The sequence below is a fragment of the Paralichthys olivaceus genome, chromosome 9 (genome assembly GCF_024713975.1).
Source record: "Paralichthys olivaceus isolate ysfri-2021 chromosome 9, ASM2471397v2, whole genome shotgun sequence".
In the NCBI taxonomy this organism is placed as follows: Eukaryota; Metazoa; Chordata; class Actinopteri; order Pleuronectiformes; family Paralichthyidae; genus Paralichthys; species Paralichthys olivaceus.
In genome coordinates, this window is record NC_091101.1 from 2,055,143 (window position 1) to 2,082,942 (window position 27,800).

General features: G+C 39.1%; 2 protein-coding genes across 2 annotated transcripts; one reads left to right on the forward strand and one right to left on the reverse strand.

Moving 5' to 3' along the window:
* The first annotated feature begins 3 nt into the window (after positions 1–3).
* Positions 4–15,855, forward strand: immt (inner membrane protein, mitochondrial (mitofilin)). Its single transcript, XM_069531491.1, has 14 exons — positions 4–210; positions 1,613–1,680; positions 1,825–2,014; positions 2,446–2,572; positions 3,919–4,011; positions 4,701–4,862; positions 5,844–5,977; positions 7,331–7,434; positions 8,928–9,063; positions 9,190–9,319; positions 11,228–11,451; positions 12,115–12,246; positions 12,512–12,641; positions 14,887–15,855. The coding sequence occupies exons 1-14, from the start codon at positions 169–171 to the stop codon at positions 15,492–15,494; spliced, it is 2,280 nt and encodes a 759-aa protein (XP_069387592.1). The 5' UTR covers positions 4–168; the 3' UTR covers positions 15,495–15,855.
* Positions 15,856–16,856: 1,001 nt separating this feature from the next.
* Positions 16,857–27,250, reverse strand: LOC109624838 (fibroblast growth factor 4-like). Its single transcript, XM_020079758.2, has 3 exons — positions 26,826–27,250; positions 24,236–24,339; positions 16,857–18,314 (listed from the first exon to the last, which is right to left on the reverse strand). The coding sequence occupies exons 1-3, from the start codon at positions 27,115–27,117 to the stop codon at positions 18,138–18,140; spliced, it is 573 nt and encodes a 190-aa protein (XP_019935317.1). The 5' UTR covers positions 27,118–27,250; the 3' UTR covers positions 16,857–18,137.
* Positions 27,251–27,800: the final 550 nt, after the last annotated feature.

Sequence of the window (27,800 nt, forward strand, 5' to 3'; positions counted from 1 at the left end):
GGTGGGAGCCAGCAATGCAGTGCATTGTGCGTAGTGTGACGGAAAGAAGAAGAAGAAGAAGTACACCGAGAGTAGAAGAAGAGTAAGAAGCGAGCGATAAGAGAAACAGAGGAGACAAGCTGTTCTGGCTCAGTCGATAACACATTGTGACTAAAACTACAGAGGACCATGCTGAGGGCTTGTCTGAGAGGAGCTAATGCTACAGCCTGGGTAAGACGCGCAGCCCAACTCTGCGGAGCAACACTGAGCACCATGTTGGCACATTAGCGTGTTGTCATTCAGTGACCCACAGCCTGGCTCAAGGTGCCACGGCGGCTCACAGTGACCAGGCCTGGACAAACCGAACCCAGCTAACGTTAGACCAACATTACACCAACATTCGATTAACTTTGGACCGCATTAATAACGCCACTCTGCACTGACTGTGTCTTGAGGAGAGAACACAATGCCAGAGCTAGCTATTAGCTTCCAGTGACAGATGGCTAAGCTAACGGGTGGGTGGATGGAGGATGTCAACCTCTCTTTTTTCTAAAATATATTTGTAATGTTAGTGTGTGTCAGTAAAAGAGCAGACGACGTGTACACATATAATAGCGCTATGTCCATGTCCCCCTCAGACTGGCACTTAAAGCGCCCTCACATGTCTTGCCTCATGTGAGGAACAGATGTAGGGGGACATTTCTTACATAGTTAGCATCATTGCTGGGTCACTGTGTGTCTGAGCGGGTCAGGTTTTTGCAGCTCCGCCTCAGATTTTGTTCAGACCAAACTGAATCTTTGAAAATTTGTGTCATTTTTATCTTATATAAATATTTGTAATATGGAGTCAGTGCTGCTAATGACCTGCATGTAATATGATGACTATATTAAATAAAGGTTTGTGTGCTTAAAGTAATAACACGTGCTGGTTATTACATTGTGACGTTTTGATAACTATTATAACAATGGATGGATTTTGCGGAAGCGGGATTTGGACACTGTTTGAGTCATCTTAGCAGTTCTAGTGCAGCCAGTAGAGCAGAAACTCCCCACTGACCCAGCACACACAACAACAATAATAATAATAGTACCAACAATACTCTTTGTTTCTATAGTGTCTTTTCATACAGGAAATACAGAAAGTACTTTACAATGGAGAAATTACATTCATTGAACGCTTAAACATGACAATGTCTGCCACACTGCGACTCTACCTAGTTTAGAAAGATGTGAGATTCCTTGCTTGTAGTACATAAAAGATGCTTCATTCTTTCCTGCAAAGCACCATTTCACATCCGTTTGTGCTGATTACTACACAGCTGGATCAGCTGTCTCTGGAACATTTTGTACATTACCCTCTACACCAGTTCCCTTCAAAATGGCCTGTTTGACATCATGGAAAACGAACCTGAATTTACAAATCAGTATACTGTACTAAATTATCTGAAAAACAGATGCTATTTCTGGCAGCAAACTGTTTGCTATGCAGTTACTTTTATATGTATGTGTAAATGTTTCTCTCGCACACATATAGATTTTTCTTTTTGTCAGAATGTATGAAGAAAAGTGGAAATAACTTTTTGATTTTTCTCTCTCCCCGATTCTCCTTGTACCTCTTTTTCCCACTGTTAAGAAGAACTGTGGGAGAACCCCTCTAAACAATCTGCAACACTGCCGACATTACACAGCAGGAGAAACCAGGTAACACACACACACACACACACACACACACACACACACACACACACACACACACACACAAAGACCTTGTGCATCACGTTTGATAATGTGAGAAATGGTCACTTAAGATTCATGTCTATCCTTTGTTCTCCTCTTCTGTCACAGTGGTGCTGCTAAAGTGGTTGCCGCTGGCCTGGTGACAGTAGGTGGTGGCATTGGAGGTACGATACTTTACGCCAAATGGGACCACAAGTTCAGAGCCGCCATAGAGAACAATGTTCCATACTCCGACTGGCTGTTGGGTCTGGCTTTGGGACCTGTATCACAGGATGGTGGCCTCCCAGTCAAGAAACAGGTCAGGATCTGTGCAGTCTTGGGACAGGATGGATTCATAGCCTTCTTATGCAATATTGTAGCTGTTTTCTCTTCCTCATTTGATCAGTCAAAATCAATTTCTGAGCAAGGCTAGATATCAGAACTCAGTAGTAGTTCAATTATATTTTTCAAATCCCACCACATCATGTAAATAGCAGATTTGCATAAAGAGCTTCAGATCATTTCTCCTTGGATCTTACATTTTGTGTACATTCAAGAAATGAGCAATACTGTTTTCTTCAATATTAAACAGTGTGAAGTTGCATCATTTCCTGGATACATAACTGTTGAACAATAATTGATTTTCCTGGGAAAATGTCAAACAAATAAAAGATGATAGAGGTGAACTGATTATTTGTGGTTTAAGAATGTCAGGCCTCTGTTAAAATGGCTACTGTTTTTGCTGTTTAGATGGAGATGGCCCAGGCACCCTCTATGATGGAAAAACAGGTGAAGACATCCAAAGCCAAGTCAGAGAAAAGGGTGAAGGAGGATGCAGTGAGTCCTGCCCCAACACAGCCTGCACAGAGCTTAGAGGGTAACTTTTTATAAGGCAGTTTTTTTGAGGTGACTGCTGTTGTCATTCATTTCATTGTGCCACCTCCCTACTGTATGTCGACATAGTAGCACTGGCCTATTTTTCAATGTGGTGTTAGCACCCTCACCCCACTACAAATAAGTGGCTAACCATAAGCCATATTGTAAAAATTGATACATTTGTGGACCTTTTTGAGAGGGAACAGCAAGTGGTAAAAGAACCTTTCACTTTTCTAAGTTAAGGCCTCAAGGGCTTGGGCAAAACACTAAAGCTTGCCCCTGATGGCCAGCAATGTGAAAAACAGCTGTGACTCTATAAATAAATGTGTGCATGTGAGCTCAACTCAGTTTAAACATCTGCAGAAGATTTTGGCATATTTGACGGCTCTGTTCATCCAAATGAGGAATGTGTTATAGTGTTAATGCTTAGCTTTGTTTCATTTGCATTGTCTTTTGTGCCCACAGAGTTGTCTCATGGTAAGCTGTTTTCTGTCTGTCCTCTGTAATGCTGTAGCCTCCCTATAGAAAGCTGTGCTGCTGTGTTGTTTCACTAGACCTTGGAGATGTAACAGTTCAGGGCAACATTTTGCATATTGCATTTCAAAATTAAGATTCTGAAATTCCATTATTATTTAGGGTGGATTTCCCCTACATATAATTTGATGCAGTGCCCTTTTGTGTATCCACTCTGGTGCCCTGCTTAATCCACAGACCTATGGCTCTGACACAGGGGGAAGTGATAAGTGTAAGAGAAGTGATTGGGCCAGCCCAGTGTCAGTATAGAAAATTAACGAATGGGCCCCTGTCCCTGCTTTATGGGGACAGTGTTGTAAAATAAATTATTTTATTTTACAACATTATATAAAATCACCAGTCCAGCCTTGGTTACAGCCCTGTATGAGTTCCTTTCATGTGTGGCCCAAATTCGTTTTCCAGCTCTCAGGGCATTACATTGTAATAAAGTGATATCTGTAGACTTAGCTGTTATTACAGAAAATAGATGTAGTTTGATTTTCTTTTGTGACGAGACCAGTTGATAGTCTTTGATTCAGGGAACATAACATCTCTCCTTTTCTTGAACTGAACAGGGCCAAAATTGTGTTTTTATATTTGTTAAATTCCTCTCAAGAGTTTGTGCATCATCATCTACAATCCCAAATCAGAAAATGTTCGGACGGAATCTTACATTAAATTTTTTTTAACTAACGTTTTTGTATTTTCGTACTGTCCCAACTTTTTTTGATTTGGGGTTGTAAAATCTTTCAGCCAAATAAGTCTAGTGAGTGTTGGCACACATGATCATGTACATCCAACCAACTGCCCGTGTGGTATTTTTCTCCCATCCAGAGGCTTCAGCAGAGGCAACTCATATCATCTCCGCCATCAGTGAGGTCCCATCAGTCCCTGCTCCATGTGATACAGAGGCACCAACAGTAAAAGGTAACATCTCTCCACCACTGGGTACTTTGATACCTAACATACTCACAAAACACTTTAGTAGTCTCAGAAGTAAACTTTGTTGCAGCAGAATCCAATGCAATTGAAGTCAATGGTGACCTCAACTTTAGATGTAATAAAACAACTGAAAAAACATACCATGTCTCCATACTGCTCGTGTGAACTCATCCAAGTCTCCACAAGCCCGACATTCATATTCCACTCGACACGAGGTCATTTACACCATGTTTTTAGCCTGAATGTCTGCTGATATCTTCCTATGAGGTGTGTTCGCGGACCGTTGGACGTGCTGTCTGCTAGCTTAGCCTCTTCTGGTGGACTTTTAAGCTTAAAACACAGTGGAAATGACATAATTTCGAGTTGAATATAAATGTCGGGGCTTGCAGGCACTTGGATGACACCACACGAGCAGTATGGAGGCATGTTGTTTTTTTTCTGTTTTTTATTAAGTGTTTTGTGGACTCAAACACTAACCCTAACCATTCCATCAGCATAGTGGTGAGTAGATAATGAGTGAATTTTCATTTTTCTGTGAACTATAGCTTTAAAAGGGTTTCAGGCTAACAATCATAACACACAAAACAAAAAACCAAACACCCAGCCTCCCTGTGGTGAACTGTATGCTAGAAAAGTGAATAGAATGTGTCATAGAGTGTGCATATCTTCTTCAGAGGAGTGCAAGGATTGCCATCACCATCAGGATACCCCAGAGACAGCAGTTTACCCTGACACAGAGTCACCTACAGCATCAGAACCAATGAAAGAGCGTCCAGTGGAAGAAGTGGCTGCTATACTGGCTCAACAAGACAAGGATGAGCAGGAAATTGTTGCATGTAAGTTGCCAACAGCACACACACACACACACGGACCGACGGACACACGCCCACACACACGCCCACACACGCCCACACACGCACATACACTAAAGCAATTAATCGGAGAGAGCTGTAATTCTTTCTCGTTTAATATATGGGTATGATACAGTTTTTTTGATATTATTCTGTAAACCAGATTTTTGGACCTACTATTGGTAAACAATAGACAGGCCTACATGTGCACATCAATCCTGACCACATTTCTCCTTTGTCTCAAAATACAAATATATTTTATTTTAGCAGCTGTACATTTAAGTGAACAGAATCTCTTGTTGATTAGCGCTGTGTAATGCGCCTCAATGCTGTGGCGCTGTCAATGCTATAATCAGAGCCATGTGCAGTAATGTAGAAAATTGACCTGATACATTGAGATGCATTGAATCAAGTGAGACATGTGAAGATTCACTGGCTTTGATGTTACCAGGTTGCATAAAAGAGCAGCTCCCCCTCTGCTCTCACTCCTCTCCAAGCTCTCTCTTTCAACCTCTACTGTAGAAGTGCATCCATTTTCTCTGTTTCCCAGCCAGGGAGACATTCTCTATTCAACAATTCTCTTCATTGACCTCCATACAGACCTGCCTGAAGCAGACCGCTACAACATTCCTCGAAGGCAGTGACAGGAGAATATCTCTTAAATTAATTTCTTCACCTTGGATCAGTTGTCACTTGGACTAAAAGATGAAATGGTTATGTTTCAGTGGTAAAAGGGCAAATGTCACAGTGACCAAATACGAACCTGTAAAAATTAAAGTATGTATATATGAAAATGTATACGGAAACCGCACTCGCTAGCAGTGACATACAACTGCAGTCTGGTAATTGTAGTTACCAAAGCAGTTTGACTGTATGATAATTTTGGATGATGTAGTTTGAACTGTATCTTCCTGTCTTTCTCTCGACCTACCTATCTGTCTCTCTGACTGCCTCTCTGTCTTGCAGCTGTATCAGCTAGTCTCGAAGACTCACTGGCTAGCTCAGCTAAAGCAACCCTGCAGGCCATTGGAGCTCAGGAGGCAGCGCTGCAGACCATCTCACAGCACACACACAAACTGAAGGAGGCTATGGAAGCAGAGGTAATTGTAAAAGTACCATTTGTGTAAACAGTGGTGTAAAAACACCACAGATTATCTGATGAATTCACTGTGAGCAAGTTAATGACGTTTCTTACAAACGACCAACTAGGGCTGCACGATATTGGGAAAACATGCAATATGTGATAACATTGTTTGATATCATGATGACTATGTGACTTGCGATAAAAACAGTCTCTGGTTACTGACGCAGTGACAGACGGACAGTTCCATAGCCTGGAGAGGGCTCACAGCCCGGCAGCAGCGCCACTAAGTCTGGTGCAGACACCAGGGAGCCATGCACAGCTCCACTAAGTCCACTTACAGTGTTAATTTGGGGTCTTTTCATACATGTTTTGACAGTGAAATGTTCTTTTTTTTACAGTTTTACGCGGCTCTGTCTGTTATTTACTGCTCCTCTGTGTCTCTATCATTTGAGCTGTGTGCTATGTCAACTGCGTCAAACCAAATGAAGCGCATCGACATCTCCTCCATTTATACATACATTTACTTAGTTTATAAAGTCTGTTGTTTTTACCCTGAGTGTGTGAGTGTGTGTGTGAGTGAGTGAGTGAGTGAGTGAGTGAGTGAGCGAGCGCTGATACTTCCCTCAGGTTCTTGAATCATAAATAAGCGTTATAATTCTTTTATATAATCAACTGCTCATATTAATGAATCTGACTCGGGACAAACATGATCACTAGAAGTTTCCACAGTAGAATTTAGTCGGAGGAGGCGGAGCGAGATTTGATGGAGTGACGCAGCTCTGTCTGACCTTTTCAAATTCGTTGTTTTCTCTCTATTCTCTTCTTCTGACAATGATTCACTGACGAAAAACCGTCAATGATCTGAATGTCTTTCATTTATCATCTAGGGCAGCAGGGCTCCATCTGATCGGCCAAATATATTGAAATGCAGAGTGTGAATGCTTGGCTCACGGATCATAATTTAATTTATACGTCTATCGTGCACGTTGCTTTTGCGTTGACAAAATATTTTTCAATATATCGTGCAGCCCTACAACCAATGCAAAACTGGAAACAAAAACTAAAAGAATTAAAATATCTAAAAATGAAAAAGACTTGCCTACTACTAGCCTACATTAAACCTCCTCAAACTAATCTGTCACATGTCATGCATTGAAATAGAAAACAAGGTAGGAATGCAAAAGTGACATTTGAGGCTGTTTAGGAGCAGAGTATTCTGAGGCACAGACATACTTTGGCCTGTGAAACATATCAGAACTGGAACACTGTGACACACAGAAGGAAATAGAAAACGTGAAAAGTGTAATATGGAGATTACCCTCTGTTTTGCTTTTAGTGATTGAGTGATTACAGTTCTCTTTAAATCCAGGTTCCACCTCAGGAGAAGTCAGCCCAGTGGAAGGATCTAGAAGCTGCTCTTGCTGATAGAACTTGTGCTATGAATGATGCTGGAACTGCTCTGTTGAAAGCCAAGTAAGAAATATCTAAACATGTGTACACATGCATGCACATAGATATAAAAAGGTGTCAGGCTGTGCTAATATCTTCTGATGTTACTGAGGGGTTTTTATTTTTCACATGAGCTAGGATTCAAGATAAGATAACATAAGATAAGATAATCCTTTTTTAGTCCCACAGTGAGGACATTTGCAGCATCAAGAGGGTAGGCAAAAATAAATCAGTAAAGTAATAATTAGTAACATGCCCTTGTAAGGAGATATACAAAATATAAATGGAATAAAAAATACTATATACAGTGTAAACAAATATGTACAGCACAAATGAACCAGCTGCTAATGGATGGGACCCACTCAGAGTGGTTAAACTAACTAAACTAAACTAACTAAGCCAATCCTGATCACGAGGGATCCCCAGAAGGGAGCTATTCCTTCCAACTACTGGCCAACAACCTGCCTCTCCAAAACATCCAAGCTCCTGTAAGGCATCAAAGCGGCAAAGATGAGTAGGGACTTGGCTCAATATATTATTGGGGCTCAGATAGGAATTGGTTGTAACGCCATAGGAGCCAAGCACCAGCTATTGGTGGACAGAGCAGTCACTTGAGACTGTAAGATTAGACAGTCTAAAAAGTGCACTGCCTGGAATGACTACAAGAAAGCCAAGGGCTCTATGCCACACACGGATACTGTACATTATTAACAGGACACTAAGAGCCTTCATCAACAACTCAATAGGACTCTAATAAGGATACTAATAGGATACTAAGAAGATGCTCTGTCACTGCTGCTCTGCATATCCCTGAAACCCCCCCAGCAAGATCATCAGAAACCGTGGCTAGAGATAACGCTGGTATAACCGATGGTTTCATCTACATGGATGACATCAAATTGTGTGTCAGGAATGAGGGAGACATCGAGTCAGGCAATAAAACAACGTAGATCTGAAATACACTAACATCCTCATGTATGTTCCGTGGTGCTCAAGAGTCTGCAGCTTTGAGAGCAGTTTTTATGTTGTCTTCTGTTGATCACCTGGATCTATAGGCTCATTGGTGTTGGTGCAGAGTGGGTGGAAGTTAAGATTTACTTTCCTCCCCCATCCCAACCAGCCCCTCTGGCTTCACAAATAATCACCCCAACCTGTCGAGGCAGATGACCGCCCACATTGAGTCCGGTTCTAGAGGTTTCTCCCTGTTAATGAGGGAGTTTTTCCTACACAGTTGCCAAAGTGCTGCTCATTGTGGGAACTGTTAGGTTTCTCTATATTAATAAGATTTTAAGGTCTTGACCTTCTATGTAAAGTGCCTTGAGATAATTTATATTATGATTTGGCACTATACAGGTAAAATTGAATTGAATTACTTGAGTATATTGGTCCCTCAATGAAGCCAAGATTACATTTCTTTTGTCAACATCATTATTCTGAGTCATTGTTGGATCTTACACATTTGCTTCTCAAACCATCCTCTTCCTTCCCCCAACCTTCCCATATCTCTCTCCTTATAGTGAAGCCTTGGACAGTCTCAAGTCAGTGATTGATAAGTCTAAAGGACTGAAGGTCACTGCTGTTCGCCCACTGGTTTTAGCAGCAGAGGAGAATCTCCATAAAATGGTGGTGGACTTGGATAAGGTGGTCACTAAGGTAATCACTTTTTGGACATTATGAACAAGCAGATGAAAACACTTGTATGGGTAATAACAATTTTGTAAATGGGTTTATTCTCTAATAAGCATTAAATACATCGAGTCTGTGTGTACGTGTTTGCAGGTGCAGTCTGCTGAGTCAGAAGCCAAGATTGTCTCCCAGTACAGTGAACTGGTTAATGAAGCCAAACATCAGTTTCAGAGGGAAGTGAGCAGCCTTACTCCAGAGATCCAGGCCAACTGGAAGGGACTCAGTAAGACCATACACACCTTTTATTTTGGGACTGTCCACCTAAGCTTTTAATATATTTAGGAAATACCATACAGATTACACTTTTCATCATATTAATTCAGGAACAAAAGAGGATCTAGAATTTGTGTTTGCTTCAAGCTGCAGTTGTAGCAACTGCTGTATGGCATTATATTTATGTCAGAAGTTTTGAACACAAAAACTCACAAGTTATAAGAGAGTGCCTCTTACAAGTATAGCCAGCTGCAGCCTGGCAGATTCTACAAACCATGCCACAATTCACAAAACAAAACTGAGACCAAGGAAACAACGATGAAATTTTGTTTCACAATAGGGGAAATTACTTTACTATAAAATAAAATGTAACATTTAAAAAGGGTACCATGAATGCAAAAACAAAGTATAGACCATGGCATATCAAAAATAAAATGAAAAATGTTACAGCAATTTAGAAAAGAAATAAAGATAACCTAGTACATGCACTTGGGCCACAACATTCTATGACTTTTAGCACATATAACAGGGCTATTCAATTACAAATTCAGATGGGCCAGATTTTCAAATCAAGAAATTAGGGTGGGCCAGACATATTCAGTGGCCACTAAGCAGCAGGTAATGACTGAATGTATTGAAAAACAAGTTCATTCTTTGTTTCCCTTTAAAATTTGGTCACAGGCACTTCAAAAAGTGCATTAAAAATTCTATAGCTGAACAGAATCTGAGGTGGTATTAATACTTTATAACACTTTTGAAATACTTTTTTTTTTTTATCATATCTGACCTCGGCACAAGTCAAAGTGCATAAAAAAACAAAACAGTGCTCAGTATTAGCGATTACTTGTTTCCCTTTTAAAATCCAAATACATATTTTGGTCATATACCCAGGCACATCACAAATTGCATTTAATAGAATAAATAAGAACTATCAATGCTATCAAAGCACACATCAGGGCACAAACCCATAACAAGTGACAACAGTAACTAACACACATGAATACAGTTCTACTACTGATCAGGCATAGCTTTGTAACACATCCCACATTGTGTAGATATGTAGACTACAGTTACTCTGCTGAGTTTTTTAGTGGGAGAAGTGACATTTTTTGTTCTGAAGAGCAGTGACTTTTGAGTCGTAAGATGTCAACGCAATCCGAAGGCATCGGTGAAGAGTGCTGTCAGTCAGGGAGCAACCACACCTTCTTTTTATTGAATTCATGTGTAAAGAGCTTGATTCCCATGTTGCTCCAAACATACTGAGCACTGTGATTGCTACCTTCTTAACATTAGTGAACTGGTGTACATTGACATCAGTCCAAAGCTCCTGTGCCATGGTAACGGATGATTGCATGTCATTTCCCCTTGTCGATGAAGGGAGCACCCCTTACTTTGCTCTGGTGGATAAGTCCCCTTCTGTTGCAACAGTGAACAGGTCTCTGGCAAAACCCATCACCTCCGTGGGCAGAGCAAGTCCATCCAGTGGCCCAGCAAAGTTCTCTTTCAACCTCGCAGTGTAATCTGTCATCAGACCCGGGATTTGTGCCGGGGATACGATGCATTTGCAGAGCGTCGTAAAATGCATTGCAGGCTACATGGAGTGTTGCATTCATTCTCTGTACTATTGTAGGAATTTCAGAATTTAGTGAGCGTCTGTCTGCCCTTGAAGATGTGGACAGTCAGACACTGATGTACCATTACGGCTGCACCATTGGTGTGGAGTGACTGGCTGCTGCCCCGCTTGAAGGACATTACATACTGCAGGCTGCGGTGACTATCAGTTACCATCACTGTCTTTAGCATCAAAATGATGCACTGTTAGTAAATAGTGCATATGCTATACTGGTAGGATGGGGCACGTGGATTGTACACCAGAAAAGACATATTTGCAAAAGAATGTTTTGTCTTTGTGTGTTAGCTGGGAAACTGTCATCAGACGACTTGAATGCCCTCATTGCCCATGCACACCGTCGCATTGATCAGCTGAATCGGGAGCTGGCAGAACAGAGAGTCAGAGAGCAGATCCACATTGATGCAGCACTGGTGCAGCAGAAGCTGGAGGACCAGAAAGCCCTGGAGAAAGCCGTCAACACCACCCTGCAGCATGTCAAGGAGGAGGCCCGGCTGGAGCAGGAGCAGAAGGTACGGAAGGGAGAGAAAGTGGTTCAAGGTTTGCTGACTATCACCTCCCTATCAGGATTTATTCAATCTATAGTACATACACAGAGCATAATTCAGAGACATCATGTTGCCACTGAGTGCATTTTCTTTTATTAGTGATATCACTGCTGTGGCCACCAAACAATCTGTCTTTCTTTACCTCACCTTGATTTCTGTGTAAAAAAGTTCTCATTGCTCACTGCCGTGATTCACCCTAGAACCCCATAGCTTGCCTGGCTGCTGTCATGTAATCCTCAGAAGGTGCTTTGCATTGACCATTTATGAGAGGCGGAATATGAGGCAGATCTATCCTGCAGGTTTCTGGGTGAATTGTGATTTGTAAAGGTAACATTGCCTTCAGGTGTGCATGCGCACAATTTTATAAATTGGAAACCTTTTTTGTCTACACCATTTACGGCTTTTGTGCACACTTGCATGAATCCTATGCACTTTTTATATATGAGTCCCTTGGGCTTTGTACCAATGTGTGTGTGTGTGTGTGTGTGTGTGTGTGTGTGTGTGTGTGTGTGTGTGTGTGTGTGTGTGTGTGTGTGTGTGTGTGTGTGTGTGTGTGTGTGTGTGTGTGTGTGTGTGTGTGTGTGTGTGTGTGTGTGTGTGTGTGTGTGTGTGTGTGTGTGTGTTTAGCTGTCTGAGTTAAGGGAAGTGATGGAGGCAGAGATGAGGACACAGCTCCGGAGACAGGCAGCTGCTCACACAGACCATGTCCAAGATGTCCTCAAAGTCCAGGAGCAGGAACTGAGATCTGAAGCTGAGCAGGTCTCCACTCTACCTTTACATTACATTCAAACATCAGAGCATACAGATGAGTCAGTTATACATGTTAAATGTCTGTATTTTTGTCAATGGAAGTATTTAAACTGTTAGGCATAGAAAAATTATTTGTCATATCATGTCAAGATTCTTCATAGCCAGGACAGGCCACCTATAACCTATTTGTTCTACTCACTTATTGTGGTGTATTGTCCGACGGCCTGTATAGCTGCATGCGTTCCTTTAAATCTTTGCTGTGGATTGTGTCCAGGTCCTCAGCAGTAAGATGCTGGAACAGGAGACCTGTTACCGTCAGCTGAGCCAGGAACAGCTTGATAACTTCACTTTGGATATGAACACTGCCTATGCAAGACTGAAGGGCATGGATGAGGCCATAGACAGTAAGTTGGACATAAGCACACATAAGTAATATGGGATATAATATTGGAAAGAACAATGTTAGTAGTAACTCCAGCCATTGACTGCAGTTGTGTGGTGACAAAATGCTGACACTGCTGGTGAAAACATTTATATTCCATTTTAACAAGATGTGCAAGAGATTACAAAACTCCCAGTACGGATCATTTATTTATTTAACAGTCCACACAGACAGCCAGGCCTTACAGTTTCAATTGCAGCTGTGTATGTACTGGTGTTTACCTGCAAGTGGCATTCAATGCAGTTCGCTCACATAGAAGAACCTCTTTCACTTTAATCTGTGTACCTGTCACTTGGGTTTTCACATGAAAGCGAATTAAGGCTGCAGCTAAGGATTATTTTCCAATTAATAATTGAATAAAAAGACAAAAGCTACAGTTCACCCCTTCCAGCAGGTTATTGGAAAAGTTTTTTTTTGTACAATATAAACCTAACCCTTTGTATATGTATTGCAGACATCAGCAATTTAATTTTGACTATAATTCCAGTTTCATATATATATACAATTTAATTCTGACTAGTTATAATGAAAGTTTGTAATATAATATAATATAATGAAACTGAATTGTAGATAAATATGATGAAGCAATATGCACATGAATGACAAAAGTAGTTTGAATCTTACTATGTAATTACAGATGTTAAAAATTGGAGTTTTGAGTAGTTAAAACAGAATCAAAAATATATTTTTGAAAATGATGTATAAATCTTATATGAAAATTCCTTTTAGTCACAGTGGAGGTATGACTAGTTAAAATGACAGCACTAATCACTGGAGTTGTCTGTTTCACTCAAAGCAGACCAGCTGCACTTGCCTGAATTTATGTCTGTACTTACAGGTGCATCTCAATGAATATGAATATCATGGAAAAGTTTGTTTATTTCGCTCCCTCTTTTTTCTCTTTCTCTCACTCTTTCACACACTGTACACGAACATGAATGACAGAGACACAGAGAGGAGCAGTAAATGAATGACAGAGCCCCTAAAAACTGTAAAAAAAAAAAAAAAAAAAAAAAAAGGCTCCCTGGGTGTCTGTCCCGGACTTGGTGGCACTGGGGTCAGGCTGTGCGCCTTCTCCTGGCTGTAGAGCTGTCCGTGGTCTCTGCCGTAGCCAGTCATATCGTCATCACAATATTAAACAACGTTATCGTATATCACGTGTTCTCCTAATATCGTACAGCCCTAGTAAATGCTCTGTATTTATATAGCTCTTTTTCTAGTCTTGATGACCACTCAAAACGCTTTATAGTACAGTTTTTTTGCCGTTCTCACATGCATCTATGGACACCACTGACTGATCACTAACTGTTGTTCAACAACATTGTAAAGAATTAGTAACATGATGCCACAGTAATGCCACAGTGATGCATAACCACAGACCAGGCTTTCTGGAGGTCTTGATGATATAAACTGGTGAAAATACTATTGGTGAAAATATGACCAAATTAAAAAAAGTTTTTTTGCAACTAACTATAATAATCAATCATTGATGAAATGTTGTTAACATTTTGTATTATGATTATAGGGAACAAAACACGGGTATCAGTATTATGGTGTTGTTAAAATGGGCTGTAAATATTAAAAAATGTGTCATTGTTTTTTACCAAGTTTTATATTGACGTAATATACATTATTAATAAAAATGATGATTTTATTTTCATTTATCGAAAGTCAACCACTTTTTATGTTAAGTGCCATCTTTGACCTCAAATTTCAGAGTCGGGACAAAACATCAGAGTTTAAGTGAACGTAATTTGGAGACAGTAGCATTTGTTAGCCACCTGCCTGCCGCTCCCTCCGCCATGTTAACACAACAAATGCTGAGCTTGCTTTGTCTGCACCTTGGAGACATGCTAACTTAAGTTTCATGACCTTATTGGCCTGTCATGATTACAAATTTCGTTGGACGATATATTGTCCCTGAAAATATTATGAGAAATTATATTATTGTCATGTTATACCACTGATAAACAGCATAATCATGCAAGTACACCCTTTCAAAGAGTAAATAAAGGTCCAGTGTGTAAGATTTAGGTGAAAGGGATCTATTGGCAGAAGTAAGTATAAAATAGTCCTAGTGATATTTTCAGATGTTCCCCACCATTGCTAGGGATAGACCCAACAGTTCCCACAAGTTATAAGTTGGTGACTGTGGAGGAAAAAAAAAATCCTTTTTAACTGCCTAAACATCTTCCTGTCTTTTGTAGGTCATGTGGTAGCAGAGGAGGAGGCCCGTAAAGCTCACCAGCTCTGGCTCTCTGTGGAGGCACTCAGCTACACTCTGAAGACTGCTGATGCTGAATTGCCAACTGTTCCTCTTGACGGTGCCGCGCAGGTCGTGCGAAACAGCTGCCACGACAATGAGTTTGCCTTGGCATTGGCAACGGCTCTTCCAGAAGAATCCCTTCAGCGAGGCGTGTACAGCGAGTCTGCCCTCCGCGCACGCTTCAACTCTTTGCGATCACTGGCCCGCCAGGTCGCCCTCATCGACGAATCTCATAACTCCTTGTACCACTATTTCTTGTCCTACCTTCAAGCTGCTCTCTTGTTTGAGGCTAAACAGGAAGCCCCGCCCGCCCAGCTGAGTAGTGAGAATTTAGATTCTTTCAAGCTTCTGTCATATGCAAGTTACTGCTTAGAGCATGGGGATCTTGAGTTAGCAGCTAAACTGGTAAACCAGTTGAAAGGTGAGGCTAGGAGAGTGGTGGAGGATTGGCTGACTGAAGCCAGACTCACACTAGAAACCAGGCAGGTAATCAGTTTGCTCTCTGCCTATGCAAATGCTGTGGGGTTAGGAACCACCCAGGCTCCATAGGCTGCCACTCTCACTGACCCTTTCAATCTTTAAAGGCACAATCCACTGAAACTCTGTCTTTAGAGGATCATGTAGTTGCTGTAGATTTGAGAGATTTTCAGTGGTGTATTCCTTTAATCGACCGATGTTAAGATGCAGCATAGATTTATTTGAAAGCACTAAGTCACTATGGATGATTTATTGTATAATTTAATTGCTACACCCTCTTATTCAAATAGTCTTGCCAGTTCAGGCCTACAGGTATATATTTCCGGATAATTGTTATGTCAGTCATTAAACCTAACTGATTAAAGAATGTGTCTAATTGCATTTAATTGTTCTCACCCCTGCAAATGTTACAATAAATCTCTATTAAAAGTTGTTTCATTTCTTCATTCTTCATTGTCTGCAGTCAATAAATCCCAGGGAATACATTAACATAGAAACAATAATGTCACATCTGTAAGTACTGGTACCACCACAGAATAAATTATGAAAGTTTTACTCACTGCATCTCATTTTGAATAGTAATTTAAACCTATGTGTAAATCCTGTCTTTGCTGAACGGTGGTTTGACATGTAGCCTGGCTGCTGTGAAGTACAGACATACCCCAGGACATAGCGACATCTCTGGCTGTGTTCAGCAGTGAAATGAGTAATGGAATAATGTATGAAGGTATCTTTTGGTGCAAAGAAACTTAACACCTGTGACGGTGAAATATGTACTTGAAGAAAATAATTTGTAATTGTAGAAAATAGTCATATCTGTATCAGTAAAGCAAAGGTCACCGGCAAAGGGCTGAAGCTATATTTAAAAGTATAAATATATATATATTAAAAATGTATCCATAAGATTATGAGATATACAATTAAAATCAGGAAGTTCATGTTACATGCAGCTTTAATTATAATGTTATATTTTCCTAAACTTGTAACCAAAACAGGTAAAACAATATATAATAAAAAATCTTCTAATATCAAGTAAGAATATTATCAGCAAAATTTCTTAAAGTAAAAGTATTGGTTCTGTATATGACATCATTGGACTGATAACACTATGAAACAATGTGTACACTCCACTTAATTATGAAAATAATCACACTGCTTATTTTAGTAGTAGTATTTTTCATATTTGTTATCAATTCTTTGTTGGCAATATTCAAACTTGCAAAGAAGATTGAGTGGTTTAAAAAGACCTTGACCCTGCATATAGTATAGTGCATAGTATAGTGCACATATGATACTATACTATTCTATACTATACTGAAACCCAGACTGTTGTTCCAGCCAAAAATAATTCCTATTAAAATCAAGTGATTTTTTCAAGAAGCAAAAATGCCAAACCTTCTCTGGTTCGAGCTCCTCAAACATAAGGACAAGACATTTAAAGACTTTCAATATTTATTGTGAAAAACAGTTGATTTATAATGAAAAGAATTGTTAGTGACCTACAGTGAAAACCATCTCATGTTTGATGAGAAAAATCTCAGGCAACAATACAATAGGATTTTTCCTCCAATCATAAATGGCTCTGGTCACTGTTGATTGTGAATAGCCCACAGATTAAAAGATGATAACCATTACCTACTGGACATTTATTTATGTGCCCTCAAATATTAATCTGAACCATCAGGCTTTATATATCCGGTTTATTTTAAAAGAAATCAAGTGATCACAACTGACAGACAGACTTGTGTTACCTCAATGGCTGAAGAGATTTCAGGCTTTCCAGACATACCTTTCATCTTATTACACTCCTATGGTAAAGGTACAGCTCTTTAATAAACACTGTGAACTCACTGTCTTTATTAGAAACTGACAGTTATTGAATCATCTGGCTAGTTCTTTAGCTCTCTGACTCACCAACTAGAACTGCAAATAGTCACTGCTTAAGTGCTCCATCAGTGTCTGCAAAAGATGCGTTCAGCAATAGCACTTTTGTGGGGTCACCATTGTTTAATAATTTGTCAAAGCCCAGTAAGCATTCATTGTAAATACGCACACAAAACAGAAGAAAATGGACTTTAAGTTTTAAATTCTCTTCTGGTTGTAGTTACAAATAAACCACAAGAAAAATGAACGGACATGTGAGATGGACAACTGAAAACTGGGGTTAAAACAAACAGTCTGCATTATCTTTACTCTGAATTAGGTCTCTAACATTGCATCAACTACCTAGATGACCTTTGGATTCTTCATATGCAGATTTTGGGTTTAAAATCGTATGTATTAAAGAGTGGATGGAAAAACTATTCTCACACCATGTGTGAGGCATGTGATAATACAATCACATTCACTCTACAGCAACAATTTGGAACCAAATGTATGATCAGGAATAAGACCTGATGTAGATCTTAATTGTTTGTTTGGTGGATGGAGCAATAGCCCCAAACACCATGTGCAAGAATCATCAGAAAATGGCAGATGTGAATCGAGACACACATTTAATGTATTGCCTGGTGCTACACATGAATATAGTAAAGAGACCAGTTTTTCAGATAGTAATGTTCATACTGATGATTTTGTATATGTCCATCTGAGTGAACTTCTCTGGTTGGTAATAGTTCATGCAAACAATACCTACAGCACTGTATTGAATTTGTGTAGCGTTGTATCTGTGTCTGTTGAGTTGAGTTTATCTGGATTGAATATTGATCTTTCTATTCATATCCTGGGAAGGAAGTGTGTCGTAGTCATGTTGGTGGTGACACGGTTGCCTCTCTTGGTTTTGCCAGTCTTGCTGAGGCCTATGTACATGCCAGGGTGAGCAGCAGATTCATAGGCATTATAATTGTTGGCCAGGAGCTTCTCCTTAAACTTGCATTCATCATTGTAGTGGCCCTGAGGAGGATAAAGAGAGAAGCACACCAGGAAACAGTTATTTATCACTGCTGTCGTAACTCAAATGAGTTTCCTGTTTTTCTTTAATTTACTTTGTGAATATTTGTAAGATGCCACTTCCATTTTCACATTTTATCTTAGTTGGATGTAAACACTGTTTCTTTAAGGCATTTGGAGAAAAGTCATTAGTGATCAATTAACATTTTACTGCTCCTTGGGGTTGATTATTTAATGTGTTTCCTTATCTCTTGTTAACCACACATTCAATTTATTTTGATTGAAATTAAAAAAAAGCCAACAACCCCAACGCAAATCTCACAGTGTAGGTATGTTATGTTGCAATGCTCTGAGTTGGGACATGGTTCCATAACTATACGTGAATTTACTGACAGTGACTTGACATATGTAGAAACGAATGATGCAAATAAAGGGATTTGTGAGAGAAATAAGTAGTTTGCTTCAAAAAAGAGTATGGCATTGGATTGGCAGAGTATGTGGTTATTTTAGCTCTATATAATGACCTCTTCTATAATAAATACTTATAAATACACTCCATCCACACAGTCAGTGGTAACTTCATGAGGTTCTATAAAAACAAATGCGATTTAATATGACAAGAGGTAATAATTCAGTTATCATTTCATCTATGCTTATTATTGAGGTTGAGATTGATGTTGAACTGCACTACAATATACTGTAATGTGTACTTTTCCCCCAGCCCATTCACATACATGAGGGTGTAACAACATGTTTCAATATAATTAAGACCAGTACCATTGACCACCACTCACTACAACCTTAGTAATAGACATTCAGCAGAATTAACTCCTGAAAGATTTGACAAAAATATAGTGTTGTAAAGATTTTAGAATTAGAGGTCAAATCTATCTACCTGGACTCTGGACTAATGTAAAAAACATGGCGGTCTCCGTAGAGAGGGTTCCCTCCATGTAAATATAAAGTATTTAAATATAAAGGGCCTTTTCTGGGGTAAAGAAAACTACAATTCATACAATTTAGATGAAATGAACTAGTGAAAACATCATGAGGATTATTCTACATCAAATGTCTGTCAATAGTTCCCTTTCACCTAAATCTTACACACTGGACCTTTAAGACAAAGTTTCTTCTAAAAACCCACATAGTTTTTATGAAGACTCTGACACTCACCAATGTTTTCTTATGTGAGATTTGTTCTTATGTATGAACAGAATCTACGCACACTGAAGAGCACTCATATGCAAATTTGACAAGTTTCAGTGCATACTATAATTGTTTTAAATGCATTGAAATGCTGAACAGGGGAGCACACAAAGAATATTTGGTCAATACAGCAAAAGATAACACTAACATTTTTTACCCATCTTTAGATTGTGTTAATATATTAAATATGTCACACGATCCATAGTTTTACTGCTACAACTTTTCATTAAAGGTTTCTGTCCAAGTATAGCCTATTAATTCTGAAAACAAGGTTTATTTCTGTTCTGAGACGAGAGATGGCTCAGGAGATGCAACCGCACTACACAGTGAGCATCGCACCCAGGTCTGTGGGTGCAGTACTTTCTGGGCCTGAACCCCAATATTTCATCTAAATTGTATGAATTGTAGTTTTCTTTACCCCATAAAAGACCCTTTATATTTAAATATGTTATATTTACATGGAGGGGACCCTCTCCACGGAGGCTGCCATGTTTTTTACATTAGTCCAGACTGGACAAACTAAACATCTTTTGAGTTTTTATGACAATTAAAGGTTACCACAGTTTCTTTTTCATGTTTGGAAGGACAGGGTGAGGTAAAGGGTGTTCAGCTGCAACATGTAACCTCAACACTAGATGTCACTAAATTCTACACACTGTACCTTTAACAGGCAGACTGAGCTGAACAGGTCTTCTTTGAATAACCTCCAGCAGTGTTTGGCAAGTGGAAGCCCATATGCCAAAACAAGCCCACCAGCAATATTATCTGGCCCACCAAATAATTTTGATAATCTGATAATTTATTCAGATATCGAGGGATATTGAGGGTGCTAATCTAAATCATGGAATAACCTTCATATGATCTCTTCCTCTTGAGCTACAAAGTAAAAGCACAATGTTCATTTTGTTTGCCGCAATGCTTTAACAATGAAGTGTTTCATGACATAGAACATAAAAAGGAATGATGTTGAAAACAGAAACTGACTTTACTGTAGTTACAAATTGAGAAAATATTTTTTTCACATGTGGTTGTAAATAGGCATAATGAGTAAATGATAGAAGAAGAAAAACAAATATAGTGAGCTGATTAAATAAGGGGCTTTGGGCTCTTACTGCTGTTTATGTGAACTTGAGAAATATACACATCATCAAGACAATGATACCATGTAATGCTTTCCTCTGAGGAACCATTTGAGAGCTACATGTGATTATTCAAAGCATGGCTTGGCATAGATGTCATTGCTGCATTGAAATATAACATCAGTGAAAGGTGCTGTTGGACCCTTACCACAGAAGTTGTGACAATATACTTACACAGAAAAATGACTATGGCTACATTCCCCCACTTCAATTGAGCCCCCTACATCTGTTCATACACTGTAGTTTGATGAGTAACTGGATGAGTAACTGCTAAATTACGAACTGGTGTTTAACTTATGACTGAGATGGTCTGAATTTCTGGAACAAGGAGCAAGACGTCGAATCAACAATGGTGTTTTGTGGGATGTATAAGACTTCAAATAGGAAATGGTGCTTAAGTGAAACCAGGGTGAGGCTCTGCATTAACTATATTATTTCTACAATGCAAACATATGCAATGGATCTGTTGTCACAGTACACTGTGATGATCTTTTTAGACCATTTGTTTCCCACCATTATTTCCTCAAAACCCTTAAATCTCATTGATCTTGGCCTGGAGACTTCCATCTACAGTTGGATACCTGACTTCCTGATCATCATGCGCCAGGTTGTGAGAAGTGGCAGCCAAACCTCCTCACAGCTGATCCTCAAAATGTGCGCACCTCTGAGCAGCGTGCTTAGCCCCTTCCTGTATTCCCTGTTCACCCACGACTGTGCTCCCAAGCACAGCTCCAACATCATCATTAAGTTTGCTGATGACATGACCTTCTTGGGCCTGATCAAGGACAACGACAAGACAGCCTACAGAGAGGAGGTGACATCACTGACCAGCTGGTGCAAGGAAAACAACCTCTCTCTCAATGTCAGCAAAACGGAGAAGATGATTGTGGACTACAGACGAAAGGTGGGTGGGCAACCCCCATCCGCATTGATGATGTTGAGATTGAGAGAGTCAGCAGCTTCAGGTTACTTGGTAACACTCATCTGGCAAACAGGAGCAAGGCTGTATACACCACCATACTTAACAACAGTTAATTTAGTTTAATTTTTCACCAGACCATCACATTTGTAAACTCATAGGTCGATTACCTCTGCATGTCTGTTTACAGACTTATTCAGGGAAATTTGCATTAACTTATACTTTCATATTCCTATACAGTTTACACTCGTCTTTCATCCCTGAATGTATATTTATTTGATAGTATTGTATTTGTCTTTTCATATTAACTGTTTGAATTTGTTTTCATTTCAATTTTAACTATTATTTCACTGCTGAGCTGACCTGTCCTTCTTGTCCCGCTCTTTTCATTGTACAGTTGACCCTGTTTTAAGTTACAAATGACAAATAAAAACTCAAAACTTGACACTTGTAGAGAGGAGTGTTTTCAAGAGGGATTGCCTAAGAAGCCTGATTTTAATAATATAGTTGAGATTTCGAGTGGAATTCCAGTGTATTTTCTTGTGCAGGACTGCATGGAGTCAAGTGAGGATAATGCAAAAAATCCCAAGTAAGTGCTGGGACCCTCTCTTTTTTCTAAGAACTGCAACTTCGAGGAATACAGAAGTCAAACTGGGAGACTGTATGATGGGGTGAAGATGTAAGTCACCCAGGAGATGGAGGAAATATGAAGTGTATATTTGTAGCTGATTGTCAGGATCAAATGAAGTCTTTCCCATAAAAAAGATTTCTTCAGGCTTGTGCTTCTGATGGTCAGCTGCAACATGAAGTAATGAACCCTCCACCAGAGGACACAGAAAAGAAAACCGTTGTCACTTTAAAAGTGCTGGTGATTGCAGAAATTCCACCCTCTTAGAGGGAGGCAATTATTTCAATTATTTCTAAGGAAGAAAAAGATAAACACACAGTGTTATCAATGTAGACTACAAATTATTTATATTTATCCTAGCCTGCAGAACATCTTGCCCAACCTTATCTGCTCGTCTTTATGGTCTGTTGCTTGGTTCACAGCTTATTATTGTCGTGCATTTTATTGCTGCAGTGTGATCAAGCTGCAGCCTGTGAGGCTGTGTGGTTGGGCTCTAAAAAACGTAAGCAATTTATTCCATTTGACAAAACCTGTTATGTGCCTTTTTCTAGAGGCCCTGGTTTATTATTTGGACCCTCATTGGCCACCACTCCCTGGATTCCTCTGCTATTCTGGCTCTTTGGCTCTCTCTGGCTCTTTTTGGATATCCGTTGGACCAACCTTTCAAAGGACATGCATTATATCAATCGTTAGCTTTATTAATTCACCTTCAATTTATTTTTTGTGTGAATGTTGAAATGAATTAAAATGATCTTTCTTTGATTTGTGTTATTAATTAAATAAGCGTTTTGTGTTGTTATTTACTTGTGTTATTTGGCATATTCCTGAATTTGTTTTCTTTTGTTATTTCATTTTCAATATAGATTTTTGTCAGCACCACTTATGTCTCACACTTTTTAACTCTCTCTCTCTCCTTGTTGGACAGGTGCTGTTGGCCTAAGGTGGCAACCCAATCCCTGGTGGTGGTAGTGTTTTCCTCACAATTACTTTCTGTCAGTACTCATGCTGCAGCATTATGGATCAACTGGAGTTTTTTTCACAGATACCTGGGACATGTTGTGAAAAAAAGAATTACATTAGGCTGTCCTACAGAATTGTGTTATGTACAACTCAAATTACATGTCATTGTCAAAAATGAACTCTTAGGTTCCTTACAGTAGAGGTCAGGGCCAAACTAATGCCATCCAAGGTAACTATCTAGTCCGACAACATTTCTCTGAGGTGTTTAGGGTCAAGTGCAACAACTTCAGTTTTTTCTTTATGTAGTAGTGAAAAGTTCAGGCTTCATAGATAAATACAGCTGGGTGTCATCTGCATAGAATGAGCATTGGGATATAGAGAAGACTCCTGGTACACCTGCTGATTCAGTGTTTAAATGGATTGCTATCTGAAGGGATAAGAAGCTCCTGATTCAATGGCCATGTGAGTCAGTGGTCAGGTGTACTTAAAATCTTTTGTTGTGAAAGACGATGGTTTTGGCATGGTGTTTGTTCAATAGCCTCATATATATATATATATATATATATATATAAAACTTTCAATTGTTCTAATATGCATATACGTTTATTTATTTATTGAAATGTAATATGATTATTATTAACTTCTCTTTGGATATTTTAAGTCTGAATCTTAAACTTAGATATTAAAGTGATTTTAAAGAATAGTTTTTAGCATTTTGAGAAACCCTTAAATGAGTGATAATGATATATACATTCCAAACCTCAGTGAACGTTCATCACCAATGGCTATTGGTGGCCACTCACACTGTTTTACACTTGCTTGCCCAAGAACACTTGCGGAATAAAGGAGACATGAATCAAACCACTGACCTTCTGTTCAACGGATGACTGGCTCAATCTCCTGAGCCTCTCAGTTTTGTTAAATTGAAGCTCATCTGTGCTACAATACAAAGTGTGCAGATAGGGTTCCTCATCTGACAGAGTCAATGCACTGGTTAAAATTGTCCAAAAATGCCTCTTAGTTCACTTCACACAGCTTGTCATCAACTTAGCAATTGCTGATCAGTTCTTACCGAGCCATAGAGTTTGCCTTTGTCGCTCATGGCAACGAAGAAACCACTCCTCATTCCAAACATGGTCACCACTCCTCTCTCCACAGTGGAAATTTCTAGAAGGGCTGGGATGAAACATAACCATGATAAGTAACATATAGCGTTCATCAAAAAGAAAAAGCTAAAATAAATGGAAAACAAATACTTATTATATACGTGCTGTAATTATTTGAACAGGAAAAGTGGGAAGCACCCAAACAACGTATAATCAGAGTCTCAGCAGAGATGCTTGGAGCCTAAGTTTTACTCTTAAAAGCAGGGATGGAAAATGTTTGACAGGCTGTGTGTGGCCCATGAGACAATTTGAAATTACAAAAATATGGACAAATAAGGACAAAATGCTCTTTGATACAAGTAATGCTCTTCAGCTGAGTTTGGTGCCCAAATATTTATATTGAGTGAGCAACTGGTTAAAAAGTTGCAACCTTAGTCAGAAAGAAATGCAGCCAGGTTGATGCTGTGGAGTTGCCAGAACCAAACACAGTGTAACTGTATCCAAACTGTACCAGTTTGTGATGAAGAACTTTCATTTAGCAGATTACTGATGTGGCACAAGAAAACTGTTACTGACAATTCATTTGTCATTGCCGCTCCCTTCACCTCTATCAGACATTTTCTTATGTACAAACACTTTGACACACTTTTCAATTATGTTACAAAGTGTTTCTTCTAATCAATGCTGTAAATACTGTTATTTTGCTGATGTTCTCTATTGCACTTGTGTCCGTCCTGGGAGAGGGATCCCTCACAATGCTCACTGAAGTTCTACATCCTTTTTCTCCTGTTAAAAGTTTTTTCTTGGTAGTTTTCCTCACTCTTGTTGACTCTTAGGCTCTATGAGACAAATTGTGATTAGTGAATATGGCTATACAAATACAATATGATTGATTAATTGATAACTGACAACAAGCCGATATCAGACGCAGTCACATCTACGTCCTAACTATTTTCAAGTATAGGTAGAAACAGCCCAAGTAGGTGATGATGATAGGACATACCTATGCCATACAAGATTTTTTAGTGCACTCCCCAATTAACAATTGGAAAACTAAACCAACTGGATCAAATATAAATTACTTAATAAAGACATGAACTTACAACATGCAGTGAACTTAAAAATAATTTTCAGAGCCAGCCTGATGCATAAGCAAACTAAGCAGGTGCGTTGGGCCCCCATGGCCACTAGAGGGCCCCCAATGCCCAATGAGAAAGATAGATTTAAAAAAAATTATATAATATTATAGGATATTATTTATTCAGTGGTGGCAATCATACAAAAATGCAATCTCACTTTAAATGAATGGCAAATTAATACTACTGGTTTAATCCGTTAGTCAAAGGAAAAGGCACCAGTATAATATTTAAGCAATGTCATAAAAAAGGACATATGCCTTTGGTGCAGATAAAAGGAAAAGAAGAAGAATACATTTCAAATTTCTAAAAACATTTTTATAAGTTTTCTGAACCTTATGCACAACTATTGTCATCTATGTTGCATTATTTAAAACTAAAACTTGGTTAACTTGTTTACAATAAATGACTGTCTGCTGGTTAATTTTTTTACTTTTCAGTACACCACAGTCAGAATGCCACTCAGTACCGTATCACTTAGAATATTAATGTGAATATGAACACTAGATCACTCTCTGCTAAAAACCATAAAGAGACACAAAGGCTGGCATAAGTATAAGGAACACAACTACAACTAATAAAATTGATAATGGGTGTGTGAATAATCAAGCATTGACAATGGCCATTGTATTGGTGACATCAAGGTGGTGGTGGGGGCAAATAAAACTATATGAATGATAACATCAATTCACTTTTATTGTATGTATAGATATAAGTACAGTAAGTAATTATTAATGTTTTCTAAAGTTAAATTTCATAGAAATCATGGCTGCTTTTTGAGTTCACACGCTACAGCTTTCAGTAGGGCATATCGCACCAGCCAAGTCAATCAGCCACACATGTCAACAGTAATTAGTGAAGAGAAACTTCATTTTCATTTAACAGAATATGGTCGATCATGGAACAGCTTCACTGCAGATAAACCATGTTGGATGAATGCAAAGTTTTCTAACTTCACCTTGCACCACAGACTATATATAAAAACCTTTGCACACAACGTCCAACATTCAAGCAATATAAAAGTGACATTGTGCCATGTAGACCTGTTTGAGTAGGACTCACTAATGACAAAGAATAATTCTGAAGTAAAGTTTATCAAAGAAGAATCATCCTTAAAATATAGATACACATTTATTATTCACATTATGGAAAGGGAACAGAGATCTTTGAAAGCATTCCAGATGTTTGGCATGAGTAGAACTGACACCGCACTAGTTGTTGAAAATGGGCATTTGTAGGCATAATGCTGATAATGAATTCCTTATTAATTAAAAGTGGAGATACATCTTCATTTAAATAAAAAGTCTTGAGTTTTGCTTTTTTTATAACTTTGTAAATGTATGCACAAGCTGATTATGACTAGTTCCACAGTTATTTGCATACTTTACATAGACTTCAACAGGTAATGACAATGACTTACTGTATCTGTTTTCATTATGCACGCCTGTGATCTTCCCGTTTGGTAAGACTTGGATGTGGAAGCCGATGCCAACATTACAGTAAAGCTTTCTCTGTCTTTTTATGCCCAGCAGGTATTCTCCATCTCTGGCTGTCACCTCCCTCTTGTCCAAGGAGCGGCTGCTAGACTGAACCAATGACACAGCACTCTGTATGGTTTGTCTCTTGCCGCTGATAACTGGGAGAGGAGCAAAGGAGCTGCACAGGAGGAGCCCAAACAGGAGTAGTGGCAGCTTGGACCTTGATGATGACATCCTCTGCTTACCAATCCGGAGGTGCACGACTATTGTGTTCTTCAAAGCCCAAAGAATTCACTTAGTATCAACAAAAATGGTCCTAAAAATATTTCCAGCTTCAGTTTCTCAAAGACATGCCATGAAGAAAATGTTTCAACTGGTGCACTCTTTAAAACCCAGAGAGAAGTTTCAGCATGCATAGTTCGACATCTCGAAACACTAAACCCATGAGGTCCAGTTTGCAAGTGAGTTGCCTCCTGTTCCCCAGTTTTGTTTCCTCCTCAGGTAGATCCTGCAGACAGACATCAGACTTATATGTGCCCCATATTACATCACACACCACCTGCTGTCTTGTTTGCCTGTGAGTCACAGATGCTGTAGAAATGCACAAGCTTATAAATACATAAAACACATAGTGACAGAAAACAAAGTGAAACACGCAAGTACACAGAAATTAATAAATAAACAGACAACTAGACAGAGATTTGTCAGGGAAATGGATATCATTTCTCGATATCAGCATGTTAAATCATGGCTGCCCCTGTCTTCACTGGTTTGATTGGAAATGTGTTTGTGAGATTTGATTTATTTAAACTAAATGATCAAAATGGGGGATCCAGTATCGTGCTGGCTGATGGTGATCGTATTGGCATCTGATTGTAGATAGTGGTGCTAACAATGATCGAGATGGCGGCCGATCG

Bases quoted from the DNA above. Each gene is read 5' to 3' on its own strand.
- immt (XM_069531491.1), top strand. From the start codon at position 169: ATGCTGAGGGCTTGTCTGAGAGGAGCTAATGCTACAGCCTGG. The intron at 4,863-5,843 runs GTAAGTTGCCAA...TCTGTCTTGCAG, and splicing joins TGAGCAGGAAATTGTTGCAT to CTGTATCAGCTAGTCTCGAA. The intron at 12,642-14,886 runs GTAAGTTGGACA...TGTCTTTTGTAG, and splicing joins CATGGATGAGGCCATAGACA to GTCATGTGGTAGCAGAGGAG.
- LOC109624838 (XM_020079758.2), bottom strand. From the start codon at position 27,117: ATGTCATCATCAAGGTCCAAGCTGCCACTACTCCTGTTTGGGCTCCTC. The intron at 24,340-26,825 runs GTAAGTCATTGT...GTTTCATCCCAG, and splicing joins GCATAATGAAAACAGATACA to CCCTTCTAGAAATTTCCACT. The intron at 18,315-24,235 runs GTAAGAACTGAT...TATCCTCCTCAG, and splicing joins AAGGCAAACTCTATGGCTCG to GGCCACTACAATGATGAATG.